The sequence below is a fragment of the Pygocentrus nattereri genome, chromosome 22 (assembly GCF_015220715.1).
Source record: "Pygocentrus nattereri isolate fPygNat1 chromosome 22, fPygNat1.pri, whole genome shotgun sequence".
Taxonomy (NCBI): Eukaryota; Metazoa; Chordata; class Actinopteri; order Characiformes; family Serrasalmidae; genus Pygocentrus; species Pygocentrus nattereri.
In genome coordinates this window covers 13201385-13215466 of record NC_051232.1, presented here as the reverse complement: position 1 = coordinate 13215466, position 14082 = coordinate 13201385, and the positions used below count along the sequence as shown (strand labels likewise).

Below are 14082 nucleotides of genomic sequence, written 5' to 3'. Positions count from 1 at the left end.
ATTAAACCTTTTACATGGACAACACATGCACTGTAGTCCAGTCTAGTCCAGTCTAGAGTCACTTAAGAGAGACGATATAGAGATGGGCTTCTGAAAGTGCTGCATGGTTTGTGTGAAACAGCTCTCTACTTCCTGTCCAAAGAGCATGACATATATTTCACAATACCACACACATACAGGCACTTTGAGAGCTGCAGCTACACAATTCAAATCAAGACTGAAATCAGCTTTATTGCTCTACCTGTTCAGCATTTATACAGATAAGAACAGAGATGGAGATGAGTGAAGATATATATGCAAACTCGGAAATGATAGCAGATCACACATCAACTGATTCAAATGACTGCGAGAATACATATGAGGACATCTACGCCAATGAAGATGTCCCTGAGACTTGCAAGACCAATAGCCCTGAGGGAACCTCAGGTACACACACACACTCAAAGTCAGGCCTATTTTGATTCAGCACAGGAGGAGGCTGTTCATTAGCTGAATCAGGTGTGCTAGAAGAGGTTAGTATAGTATATAGTATTAGTATAAAGTTAATAATTATATTAATAATAATAATTAACATTTAAAAAGTCTTCATTTTTTCTGCTTAAAAGTAATTTTATTGTATTGTGTGTGTGTCGTATCAGAATTGTTATGCAACCTATAATGTACCTCTGAAAGACGTGTAGCAATGGTGTAACAGTTCTTTGCGCTACTTTACCTGATGTATCCCTCTCTGTAGTAGTGCAATTCAGGGGATTTTTCCTATTACTAACTCTAGGGCCAGGGCCATATTACCGTCTTTGGTGTCCTGGGCTATGATGAGCCCTCATGGCCATTTAGACCTTAACAGAAGGTGTAATCATTTCTGTGAAGTAAGAAAAATGCCCGAAATTTTAGATTTTTGTTTCATTAAATATGATCATCATGGTTGGAGGTAAACTCTGTAAATATCGTAGGAATATTCTTACTTCGTTGTTCAATGTTGGTTGGAAACAAAAGGGTTAAAATTGTTGAAAATTAGTTTTCTCTGTGATATCTAGATAGATACAGCCAAGTAAGCTGTCCTATTGGTCTGGACATCAGAAGTTGAACTGAAGGACTAAAGTTTTAGATGAACATAATTATGAACTGACATAGGAACCAACCAATCCTGGTGTGATTTCCATTGTGTGGGACCAATATTGGGAGAAAAACATCCCTCTAGGCCTTCTGGCAGTCCTAGATACATCACTGATTGGATTCAAGCTTTAGTCTAACCAGTTTTCAGTTTTTACTTGTTTGAAATAGAAAACAGTGGCATCTCTATTCCATCGTTCTTTCCAGAAAGTCACAGTAAAACTGTGCCACAAGGTAAAAACTGTGCTTAAAGGTAAATATATATGTTAATATGTCTGTTACTTCAAATAAACATGCAATGCATTTTGTGTTGAATCTAGGATGGCCAAAGAAAAAAGAGTCCAGGTGAATCAGTGTTCTCGCTAACATACTTCTAGAACACCATAAGGACACTAGCAGAAATGATTAACATCAAGAAATTATTGTTTTCAGACAGTGGTTGGCCTTTATGGCCTGAACTAAAGGCCTAGCTCTAACAATTGTGGTTTGCCACCCACAATTGTGGCACTTTTCTCTTTCAAAAGCATGAATTAGATTGGAACCTTAATGAAGTGCTTGATATTTATTGCAGATGGTTCACATAAGAAAGCATTAAAAAAAGTGGGCCAACAAAAAAAGAAAAAAAAAAAAAAAGAGCAAGACCACAGCAGGGCAGTGACTATATGTGTGACGGAGTGCCGGTAAAGTTCCTACAATACCCCCACACTTCAGAGCATGGGGTTATAACATGAGTGAATATGAATAACACACAGCACTGACACACTTGTATTAATGAGAAATGGCAATGATGCAGAGGAGATGGCGCTCATGTGTTACGTGGGAACAGAGTTCAGATGAGTGCAGATCTTGAAAAAGGTCAGATTTAATCTTAACCAGAGGGAAAACCAGAATCGTAGTCAAAACACAGTCCAGGAAGTCAAAACACTGATCAGTGATCAGCGACAATACCAAAAGGACAAGGCAAAAACTCGAGAAACGTGAAGGCAACGTCTTCTTCTTCTTCTTTCAGCTGCTCCCTTTAGGGGTCGCCACAGCGGATCATCTGCCTCCATCTTGCCCTATCCATTGCCTCCTCTACTTTCACACCAACCATCTACATGTCCACCTTAACTACATCCATAAACCTTCTCTGAGGTCTACCTCTTCTCCTTTTACCCAGCAGCTCCATCTCCAACATTCTTTGCCCAATATATCCACTATTCCTCCTCAACACATGTCCAAAGCATCTCAACCTGGCCTCTCTGGCTTTATCTCCAAACTGCTCCACCTTCACTGTCCCTCTGATCTGCTCATTTCTAATCTTGTCCATCCTTGTCACTCCCAATGAAAATCTCAGCATCTTCATTTCCACCACCTCCAGCTCAGCCTCCTGTCTTTTAAACGTGAAGGCAACGTTATGGTCAAAAACCACAAGAAGGCAAACATCAAAAAAACTCTCAGTAGATCACAGGGATACAATACTTTGCAACAATACTATTCTAAGCCCGGGCTTATATACTATCTACAAGAGGTCGTATGACATAGTTCACAAGTACTCCGTGTTAGTACTCTGGGGATTGTTAACGCTGATAGGAGGGTTGAACTGAGTCCTTGGTCACATGTGTTCCCTGTGACTCTTGGGAAATGGAGTCCGTGTCAGATTCTGTTGTGATTGAGCCGTCATGTGATCTCCGAAGGGCTGCTGGGAAATGATGTCAGTGGAATGCGTGACATCATGTACGATCATGCCTGATAAAAAAACAGAATAGTTTATAAAATAGATAATTAGAATTCTAAAAGCTGATTAGTCGTGCCACACGCAAAGCTTTTTTAAAATACTATAACACAAATGTGGCTATATCAATAGAATTCTATATTGATATATACCGTAACATAGTTCACATTATTTTTTATGAATATTTAAATTGGTTGCACATTAAAATGTGTAGGTAATCATCAAGTATGTGTCTACTTCTGCTTTCAGAAGTCACCACCGTGGGTGTGGGTGGCAGACTGGCTGCAGTGTTTCTGGGGCTGCTGTGTGTTCTCCTTTTGGCTGGTATTACAGTGCTGTGGATTCATTTCACTGCAGAGAAAGACTGGCTTCAGATCAGTTACACCAACCTGACTATAGAGAGAGACCAGCTACAGACCTGTTACACCAATCTCACCATAGAGAGAGACCAGTTACAGACTAGCTACACCACACTCATTAAAGAAAGAGACCAGCTGCAGACCAGTTACATCGAACTGACCACAGAGAGAGACCAGCTGCAGACCAGTTGTACCAAATTGACCATAGAGAAAGACCAGTTACAAAAGGACAGAGATGGACTCAGGAAAAAGCTTTCTGAACTGGGTGAGTGAATGTTTGTAAGCTTAAATAAGCCAGTGGAATGCCAGAAGAGCAGTGCTGTGTCTTTGCAGCAGTACAAACACTGCTGAAGGTGTAACTAAACATAGAGCTTAAATAGAGAGATACATGACCATTTTTAGTAATGAATTTTGCTCATTCAAAAAATGTACTGCCAGATTTACTACAACATTAAGTGCAAATTGAGGAAATATATTTGGTCATTCATAAACAAACCCATTAATTACTCATTAGAAGTTTTACCTATTACACTATATGAGGTGTTGCTGCATTTTCTTCATTTCCGTGTTTTATGGCAGCGATAAACACTAAACAATATCATGTAAATAATGCCCCAACCAATCTGGTGGTACGTTTCCCCATCATCCTTCTAAGTGCTGTTTTGGAGTACACTTAAAAAGGCCTTTTCCTCCAGCATCAGATTTGAAGTTTGGTGAAACTCCCCCTTGTGTGCATTGAAAGGTTTAACTTGCATTCTAATTACGTTTATTATGTTCAAAGACATTTTGAATATAATCTAAAATATATGTAATATAAATTGGCATTAGATTTTTCAAATTAATTCTTTTTACACAAGTGAAAATGGCATTTTTACTAGTTGCAATGGAATATTTACTAGTTGGAATTTATTTTCACAAGTTGAATTTCTGAGATCAAGAAACATAGGAAATAAAACCTAGAACAGCCTGCCAGAGTAAATAAAATTCAAGCATGTCAATCAAATTTTTGATTGAATGAAAAAAGTGAGCACTTGTTAAAATGTATGTTAGTAAAAATTGTTACTGCGCTTACAATGTATTGGGAAAAGGTTGAAATTCATATCAATAAGAAATTAAATCTTACATGCTTATGCATAATTCTTACAGCTAAAAGTTGAATTTTAAAAAGTTATAATCACATTTTTATACATACATTTTTTTCTCTTGTTTAAATGTAACTTTACCAAGCAATCTATTAATTATACTATTATTTACCATCAGTTTTTCCTGAAGAATTTTGGTTTTCTTTGACGCATTGTTTCTATTTTGGCAGCCAACCAGAGGTTCCCTTGGCAGGTCTTTAATATGTATGACCTCATACATTTCAATTAAAAACTGAGTAGCTCTTGCCTGGGACATGGGTGAAAATACCACAGCGTTAAAAAGATGCTAGGTCACTAATTACTGCCTCAGTGTCTTTCTGAATAGTTGTTATTTACGGTGCCACTCATTTTGTGTAGCATAGCCTTGTTACCAATGAGTTTTGTGAAACTGGCCCTTTTCCTTCTATTAAAAGAGAAGGTCAGCAAACAGGGATGGATCTGTTTCAGCTGTAATCTCTATTGGATCTCTACTGAGAAGAAGAACTGGGCTAAGAGCAGAGAGGACTGCAGAGACAGAGGAGCAGACCTGCTGATCATCAACAACAAAAAGGAACAAGTGAGTGAGAGAGAGAGAGAAGCCATTGGGGGAGTGTAGTGAATAAAGGAGGTAAAATAATTTATAATAGTTAAAATAATAGTTTGTTTATTATGTAATTAGTTTAGGTCTGGAAGGCAGCAGGCCCTGTAATATAGTGGTTTGAACATTGGAGCGATGGAAAAGAACAAGTTACTGATGTGAACTATATTTATTCATTTTGTTCTGACAGGAGTTCATCACCAGAAAGTTCAGTGGGACTGAGGCTTGGATTGGTCTGACAGATAGTGAGACAGAGGGGGTCTGGAAATGGGTAAATGACTCAGCAATGACCACCGGGTAAGAAACCACTGAACTAGACTTTGGTTGTGCCAATAGTGGCATTTAAATACAGTATCAGTACCACCAGTATAGAAAAACATAACCATGAAGGAATTTCTGACAGACATGCGCTACTGAATGATGTGTTCATCTGCACCCGTAGGTGGACCATAACTGAAGCACGCAACAAGTTGATAGCATTGGAGACTGTAGCTATCAGATTTGCATGTAAGTGCACTCACTGAGGACATTTTGATTCTGTTTTTTCAGGTACTGGTGGAAAGGGGAACCCAATGATCATGGAGGACGTGAGGACTGTGCTATAACTAACTACAAGTCTGCTTTATCCAATGTGTCAACCTGGGCTGATTATCCCTGTTCACATCCTGTAGTTGGGATCTGTAAGAAAAACATCAACTTGGAGTGATTGGCAGAAATTGTAGTTTTCACTTCAGCTAATGATACAAAAAGCACTTTCATCAACATGTGTATGTCTTAATTATTAAAAAGATTCAATAACTAGGAGGTATGTATTGTTTTCTGTTGAATGAGAAAACATTTAGAAAAAATAATACAATAATTATAATAATGGGAAATATGGTTAATTTTTTTTTATTAATCTGCATGTGTCTCTGACACTGAGTCGGGAAAAGCTGTTGAGTGGGCAGAAGTTTAGACAAAGCATCATAGGTAATGCAGTTCAAAAACGAGGGTCTAAGGGTCACCATGTGGCTAAGAGGGTTGCAGCCGTGTAGGAGTTTTAATTCTGATGAAAGCACAAAAGGAACATCTGCCGTTTACCTGTCCGAACTGGATGCAAGCCATATATTTGATTTCTGATTCAAATTTGATTCCTGGAGATGTGAATCAGCGGTGCACGCTCACATATTGTTCAGGACCCATATTCACACTGCCTTCTTGAAGTAAGAGTGCTGATTTAGATCAGGTTCATGCCTTATTTACGATAATCTTACTAACAGGAACAGATTCTAGATCAGCACTAATAATCTGCCTCTTTAGAAGGTCAAATATAGCAGTAGAAGTGCTGAGGTGCAGTATTTCTTGCTTTATCTGTCAGATGGCTGATAAAGTTGCCCATCTCTTCTTCCACATGGTTTACACAGTGGAGATAGCTCATCATGATGTCTTTCCATGCATGGAGTGAAATGCTCTCTGTACCATCACCTCAAAAGAAGGGTGGTGCCTTAACATCTGACCGGACAGTGATGTTCAGTTTTGAACATGACATGGATACTTATCTGCTTAGCTAGATCAGCCATAACAATACTTTAGACATCTGTGCTTATTACTTGTGAGAGAGTTTGAGGAATGTTATGAGCAATGCGGGTGGAAACTGCTGCAGGGACTTTGACAGTCTAACACCAACTATTTAACTGTCATCCTGATTTGCTTTTAAGGAAGATGTTTCTGCTCTACGTTTTCCATAACCTGGCTTGAAAAACTTACTGATCTTCATAATCTTCTTCTTATTATTATTATTTTACACTCAAAAATGTAAATGTTTCTCGTCCCACAATTTTTGCAACTTTGCACTATCGTAGAGCCTATGCTCGATTAGGTTGCTTGCATTTTTCTAAGCGATCCCATATATGGTTTTCGTAAAACAATCATTCAAAGATGATAATTTTTCCCATAGGAAATGAATGCTGAAATATTCGGCACATTCAAGTCTAAGTGCCACAAGTGATGTGCACAGAGACACTCACAGACTCACACACTTACAGCCTTCTATCCGCAAAAACAATGGATTTAAAGTGGCACGGCATCTAACGTGGCAGTGGATTTAGGGTACCAGTGTATTTATTAGCATAGCAACCACCTAGCAACACCTTACCAACCACCTTGGATACCATAGCAACCGCAAAGCAATATCTAAGCAACTTTTCCAACTCTTCCAAAAAATTTTTACACTTTAACCTAATTAGCCAGCTTTTTCAAGCCTACTTATAGTTCATTCACGAACTTTCACTTTCTAGTTCATGCTTGTGTCTGTCTTAATATCTTAAAATCCCAGGCACATATCACATACTAGAGCGTATTATTCAGTAACTGAAGGGACATCAATGCAAACTTGCTGAGCTATTCTTAAGGTATAGAAATGTGTAATAAAGCAAATCTGGCTCTGGAGAAAAAGCTGTCAATAACAATTACATCTGGCAGTACTTAAAAGAGCTAGTTTTATTGCTGGGTAATATAATGTAGCTGAATACGGTTTGATATGACAATTAGTGTAATAAAATGGATGATGTTACTATGTGCACCTAAAACTGCAGATGATTTTAACACAGTGTAAATAGTACCAGCAATTCATATTTACAGTATGCGTACATAGCAACTTCACTGTGTTAATGCTAAGCGTAATAGCCTGATGTTACTATGTACACTTGGTGTTAATAGCATCTGCAGGTACTATTAACAGTGAGCCCACAAAATAATTTAATTCTATTTACATTTAGCCTGAACACTGATGCCACTATATACACACAATATAAATAGCTTGGATGTAGAGCATTTTAATCAGCGAAAGCTAAGCTAAAGCAAGAAACTTGTGAACACTGCTTTGTGTGTTCTGCCCCAAGGGAGCTTCCAATACCTTCACAGGGTCACAAGGTCTTCTCACTGAAAGGCTTTTTAAAATATGATTCAGAGATTTTTTCCACATGCAAGTTTTTTTCGGTTTTAGAGATCTAATGGGGTTATTTACTTACTTACCGTCGTCTCCTGAAGTCTCACTCCACACTCCAGCTCAGTAGATGGCAATAACGTGTTGGTCTGCCAAGCACCGTTCACATAGATGAAGAGGTAGCCGGTGTTTGAGAGCTGTCTGCTCCTCCGTGTGTCTCTGTTCGGAAACCTTTTAGTTTTATATCCATTGTAAGTACGTGTACATCTGGTTTTCTAGGAAAACTAGACATTTTTTGTTACACCTGGTTTTATTGCCTCATTTGTGTGCCTGTTCTGAAGGACTGACTTCAGTTTGTTATGCTAATTTGCTTATAGCAGTCTGTATAGTGGCCATGCTTAGTGCATGTTCACGCTGAGGAGATCTGTATTACATCCACATTAAACTGTAAACTCCTAGGATTTTGTGTGGCGTCCTCTGGTGGGAACAGTAAAATGTGGGGTACAAGAAAAGCAGACTCGGATAGCTAGCTTAAGATAGAAACACCTGGGGAAGCAGTGCCTTAATTCAGTGGTTCCTTATTAACTTATTACAGTGCCATACCCCTTCAGACGTTTGACCACCTGCTGCGTACTCTTTAATACATACCCAGGCACATATTGCCGTGATGCATTTGTAAGATATTTAGCATGATAAAGTCAGAGCCCCTTCAATGATCAAGCATATAGGATGTGAAGAGACCTATTCCCAGGTGTACTGAATAATAAACCGAATAAAAAAATGATTCAGAAGTGCACAGGCGTCTATACGAGGCCACTTATGTGAGACGAAACAGTAAACTGACCTTCAGTGTGTTCACAACTGTACAGTAAACAGGACCACATCAGTGTTTTGCTGCTCTGAGCTTTTAGACTCAAGCAAACTAACTGAAATATATTTGGTTGTAGGTAATCTCTGTTCTCAGGAGTGAGAGACAAGGGGACAAGAGGAGTGTACAAGACTACACAAGCACAGAGGCTGTACTGTTATCTATGGACCAGTAATAAGCACCACTGTCCAGCTGTCTTAATACTGCAGCAGTTTATCTGATTGTGTGTTTGTCTCTGCATTATATACAGTTGTACCTGTAGTGATAATAGCCACTGCTTATGCTATTTAAAAGCATATGCTGGTTGTGTTACATTGGATATTGGTGCAGAATATGATCAGGGATTAAACCGTGTGGTAATGCTGTGAATGATTCAGCCCCTTAATGTTGATTAGCAGTGCTGAGCTCATGTGCTCTAAACTGTGGGCTATGTCAGACTGTACTAGAGCTTTTTAGCACAGATTTCAAGCAGGCCTCCCTCCCTGTTTTCCTCTACTGCGTATGCCTTGAGCTGGGTTGTGAGTGGCCTTTTTAGGAACTGGTGCCCGATTGACCTGTAATTGCAATGTCCCATGATAGTTATCCTTAGCCACTTCATAAGGCCCTTTTATTGAAGAGATTTCATCTTTTACTGGTTATTGTATTGCCCTGTTTGTAAACCGAGCTTCAGAAAATATAGGTAAAAATAAGTTGTTTAAATTGTTCCTTTATTATTGAACTGGTTTTAGAGACCAGCAGGTTTGACTGCTTAAGTTGAGTAAATAAGCCGTCCTACAGTATCAGCCTCAGTCTGTTTTGGTGTACCTATTCAGTAAAATTCCATTTCTCTTTGCCGCAGAGATTTTGAGTTTTAATTAGAGGTGCGACAGATCTGGTCCCGTATCAGTATTTGGACCAATAAATCACTCATCGGATATTGGACAGTTACCAATCCATATTCCAGTCCGTGTCTTGTGCTGGACCATGGACCTGCCATAACATAACAAAAAGTAACATGAAATGTCACGAATCCAGATTTCATTCCACGTCTTATCATGAACGCATGGCAACTTAAGTCTGTAACTGAGTGAGCAAATAACATTAACTGTCAGTGACTGAAATGTCCTTTGGAGATATTTTTGCCAGGAAACGGCAAAAAGCAGGGCCACTGCTTGTGAAAGAGTACTAAGACTTCATTAAGACCTTAAACACAATACCAACGATAATAATGATAATATTAAGAGCTCTTATATTGGAACCAGTATCAGCAGTTGTGTATTGGAATCAGAACTGAAAAATGTGGGTCAGCCAATCACTACTTTAGGTTAGATAGTTTTTCTCCTACTTCATGCCACTGAATTTCGGGTTGGAGATCTGCAGTGCATTTCTAACTGAATGCTCCAGTGGGACCATCAATTGCTTTTCCATTGCTCACAGAAAGAGCTCTTATTAGAGCTAATAAGAACTAGACTGTCAATCCTGTTTTTCCACCTTTCACTTGAAACTGACTAAATGTATTGATTCAAAATTTTGTTAACGTATAAAGAAATACACAGCTTAGCCCACCACTGTTTAAGTGAACTAGTGACTTTTTTTAATAATCCTCCTTGTTCATTAAAGTAGGATCGGATTGTAGGTATTTCGTATACCAAGGGTAAAAAAATCTATAGCAGGGGAAAGCATACAGAGCCCTGAAAATTTGGAATAATTTATCAATTACACTTTAGTTGCTGTAACAATTTTTAAATCTAGGTTAAAGTAAAAGCAGCTCATACTTACTGTTTCCACTTGACTACTGACCAACCTTTGTTTGTCAGACTTTTCTTGCATTTGACATGGAATGTTCCTTCTTGTTTCTCTTTTCCAGAGAATGCTAGAAACCAGGAGAGATTTAACGTGAGCCAGTTGAATCCCGAAGCAGCTCTGGTACTGCAAACACCATCTCCACACCAACACAGCTCACAAGAAAAATGCGAAGGAATTCCAGGAATAGGAGAGCTCACCACTGCTCTGAGTGTGGAAAGAGTTTTGCTGACAGATGTGCATTCCAAAGACACTGGCGTATCCACACAGGAGAGAAACCGTATCAGTGCTTAGAATGTGGGAAATGTTTTATTGCACATTGTAATCTCCGAAGACACCAGCATGTTCACACAGGAGTGAAACCCTATTACTGTTCAGACTGTGGAATGAGTTTTAATCAAGAGAGTCATCTTCAAGTACACCAGCGCATTCACACAGGACAGAAGCCATATCAATGTTCAGAGTGTCACAAACGTTTCACCATACAGAGTAATCTCCAAGTACACCAGCGTACTCACACTGGAGAGAAACCGTATTACTGTCCAGAATGTGGAAAGAGTTTTACTGTACTAGGTAATCTCCAAGCACACCAACGCATTCACACCGGAGAAAAACCATATTACTGTTCAGAATGCGGGACAAGTTTTAATAATAGGAGTAACCTTCATGTGCACCAGCGCATTCACACAGGAGAGAAACCATATTACTGTTCAGAGTGTGGAATGACTTTTAATCAAGAGAGTCATCTTCAAGTACACCAGCGCATTCACACAGGAGAAAGACCATATAAATGCTTAGTGTGTGGGAAACGTTTCACTATACAGAGTAATCTCCAAACACATCAGCTCATTCACAGCAGAGAGAAGCCATATAACTGTTCCGAGTGTGGAAAGGGTTTTACTGTGCAGAGTAATCTCCACAGACATCAGCGCGTTCACACAGGAGAGAAACCATATAACTGTTCCGAGTGTGGAAAGGGTTTTTCAGTGCATTGTAATCTCCAGAGACACCAGCGTGTTCACACAGGAGAAAAACCCTATCAGTGTTCAGAATGTAGGGGGCATTTTTCACACATTAAGGCCCTCAAAAAACACCAGAGTATTCACACAGGAAAGAAAGCTGAAGAGAAGTAGATATCCAAACCTCGCCACTGGACTTCAGCCTTCTTACCCCCACTGAATCAGATAAGCCAGCAAGGTGAAAAATACTAGCAGCCAACAAAATATTTAAGAATTTAATTCTGTAGGATAGGTAGTGGGAAGTAGTGGAGTTTTAAGGATTTTTTTCTGTGGGCCATCAATGTTTTTGCACATTATGAAACTCTTTCTGCTTAGTATGTTTTGTGTTTGTTTTGAGAACGATAATTTGGTGTCTTATTATTGAAGTATTGTTATTTATTGTACATGTATTGTACATTGCTGATTTGTTTATAGTAATGTCACTGGATTTAAAATATTAAATTAGATTCATGTTGGCTGGGTGGGTAATTTTTTTTCCATTTTCAAGCATTATAAACACATTTAAACAACTTACTACAGATCATAAACAACTCACATTCAGAGCTAGTCAAACAAATGTACAGCCTCCACACAATGGGGGCTTAGTTTTCCAAAAGCATCTTAAGCCATGTTTGAGCTGGATTAGTTTTAGCAGAGGTTGTCTGGTAATGTAATTTGTGTATGATTTGATTACATCAGCATTATGCAAGACAACACATTGTCTTGCTTTTCAAGTTTATTTTTGGTTCTCCTGGTAATTCGGCCATCACCAAAAGTGTTGTGGATTTTAATAGTCTTGGTAGTAATTTAAGGATTAATGAAAGTCTGTTGTAGCTGTTAGTCATTTCTCAAGAAAACAGTGCTTCCCTTTTATTTTCTATTGAAAAACTCCACCATTCGGGAAAAAAAAAAAGAAACCATAAAGAAACAGGATCCAGAAACGCTGCTGCCTTCTCTGGGCGCAAGCTCACATAAATGGACTGAGGCAAAGAGGAATAGTGTCCTGTGGTTGGAAGTTCCAAAACTTGAAATTCTTTTTGGAAATCATGGACACGGCATCTTCCGGGCTAAAGATCATCCAGCTTGTTATCAATGCACAATTTGAAGCATCCATGTTGGTATAGGGGCACATTAGTGCACATGGCATGGGTGAATTACATCTGTAAAGGCACCATTATTAATACAAAATCACTACATATATGCACTCATTGGCCACTTTATTAGGTATTCAATTGCTTGTTAACACAAATAGCTAATCAGCCAATCACATGGCCGCAACTCGATGCATTTAGGCATGTTGAGGTGGTCAAGACAACTTGCTGAAGTACAGACCGAGCATCAGAATGGGGGAAGAAAGGTGATTTAAGTGACTTTGAACATGGCATGGTTGTTGGTGCCAAACGGGCTGGTCTGAGTATTTCAGGAACTGCTGATCTACTGGGATTTTCACACACAACCATCTCTAGGGTTTAAAGAGAATGGTCTGAAAAAGAGAAAATATCCAGTGAGCGGCAGTTGTGTGGATGAAAATGCCTTGTTGATGTGAGAGGTCAGAGGAGGATGGGCAGACTGGTTCCAGATGATAGAAAGGCAACAGTAACTCAAATAACCAACCAAAATCTCTGAGGAACGTTTCCAACACCTTGTTGAAAGTCTGCCATGAAGAATTAAGGCAGTTCTGAAGGCAAAAGGGGGTCTTTTACTTTTGACAGGGCCACTTACATTTATTAAAAGAAACTGCATAGTTATATGTTAGGACTTTATTGTGTGCCGTTATGCAGTGCTTCAGAGAAAAGGGCGTTGCTTTCTTGGCAGATGCTCTAGAGCTTAAATATCAAAGGTAACATCACTACATTTTAACTTTTGGGGGTGTTTTATCAACGTGCTCCCTAACTCAGGGGAATTTGTATTTCATGTTAGGTTTTGTTTGTTTCTTTGGTTCTGCCCACACTTTGATTCACCCACATGTTTTTTTTTTTTATTGTTGTTGGATTGCTTCAAAAGCTCTATTTGTTTGTTGCTTTTATACCGTCATCACCAGGTTAGTGCTACTGAGCCCATAGTTCTTTTAGTAGGCTGTGCTCTATAGGCTGGTTGGTTTGCTGGTCGTACTGGTTGTTTCAGATGGAAAGTGTTTGCAGTGCACCCTGATCTTGTCACTAGCTTCGTTTTTTAACTTGTGTACAGAAACTTGGTTTTATTTTCGGAATTGCAGCAATTTGACTTTTTTTTTTGAGTGTTTTGCATCCTGTGCCTGTTTAGGATTGGCCACAGGGGGGCCTTCTATTATTAGAGGTCAAAAAAGCATGACATGGCAAGACACTCAGGGTAATGTTGTACACAATAACACTTCAGGTGAGTTTGAGTCAAGAACAAAATCTGATTAAGAACATTTCAAAATATAAAAATATAAAGAAGGAAAGGGGAAAACTTCCATTTGTGTTTCATTAATGTTTATTATACCTGATTATATATTAATAAATCATATTATTTTACAATACATATTATGAAAAAGTTCAACAACATATAGTCTAACATCCATCCATCCATCCATCCATTTTCTAAGCCGCTTCTCCCTCATAGCCTAACATGTTTTATTTATATTTATA

At 38.8% G+C, this 14082-nt stretch overlaps 2 protein-coding genes across 3 annotated transcripts; both read left to right on the top strand.

Annotated features, from left to right (window-relative positions):
• Positions 1–308: 308 nt before the first annotated feature.
• Positions 309–5608, top strand: LOC108410674 (C-type lectin domain family 4 member K-like). The gene is made up of 5 exons (XM_037532569.1): positions 309–426; positions 3074–3448; positions 4739–4881; positions 5093–5199; positions 5452–5608. Exons 1-5 carry the CDS (start codon positions 309–311, stop codon positions 5606–5608), a joined length of 900 nt encoding a protein of 299 aa, XP_037388466.1.
• Positions 5609–8001: 2393 nt separating this feature from the next.
• LOC119261558 (zinc finger protein 239-like) lies at positions 8002–11839 on the top strand. 2 transcript variants are annotated; one of them, XM_037533098.1, is made up of 3 exons: positions 8002–8076; positions 8773–8844; positions 10540–11839. In XM_037533098.1, exon 3 carries the CDS (start codon positions 10643–10645, stop codon positions 11606–11608), a length of 966 nt encoding a protein of 321 aa, XP_037388995.1. In that variant the 5' UTR covers positions 8002–8076; positions 8773–8844; positions 10540–10642; the 3' UTR covers positions 11609–11839. The 2 variants fall into 2 exon arrangements, with proteins under 2 accessions (XP_037388995.1, XP_037388994.1); XM_037533097.1 differs by lacking the exon at positions 8773–8844 and having other exon boundaries at positions 8004–8076.
• Positions 11840–14082: the final 2243 nt, after the last annotated feature.

Excerpts from the sequence above, each read along its gene's own strand:
- LOC108410674 (XM_037532569.1), top strand. The coding sequence starts at position 309 with ATGATAGCAGATCACACATCAACTGATTCAAATGACTGCGAGAATACA. Across the intron at positions 4,882-5,092 it reads TCAACAACAAAAAGGAACAA|GAGTTCATCACCAGAAAGTT; the intron begins GTGAGTGAGAGA and ends TTGTTCTGACAG. Across the intron at positions 5,200-5,451 it reads GACTCAGCAATGACCACCGG|GTACTGGTGGAAAGGGGAAC; the intron begins GTAAGAAACCAC and ends CTGTTTTTTCAG.
- LOC119261558 (XM_037533098.1), top strand. The coding sequence starts at position 10,643 with ATGCGAAGGAATTCCAGGAATAGGAGAGCTCACCACTGCTCTGAGTGT.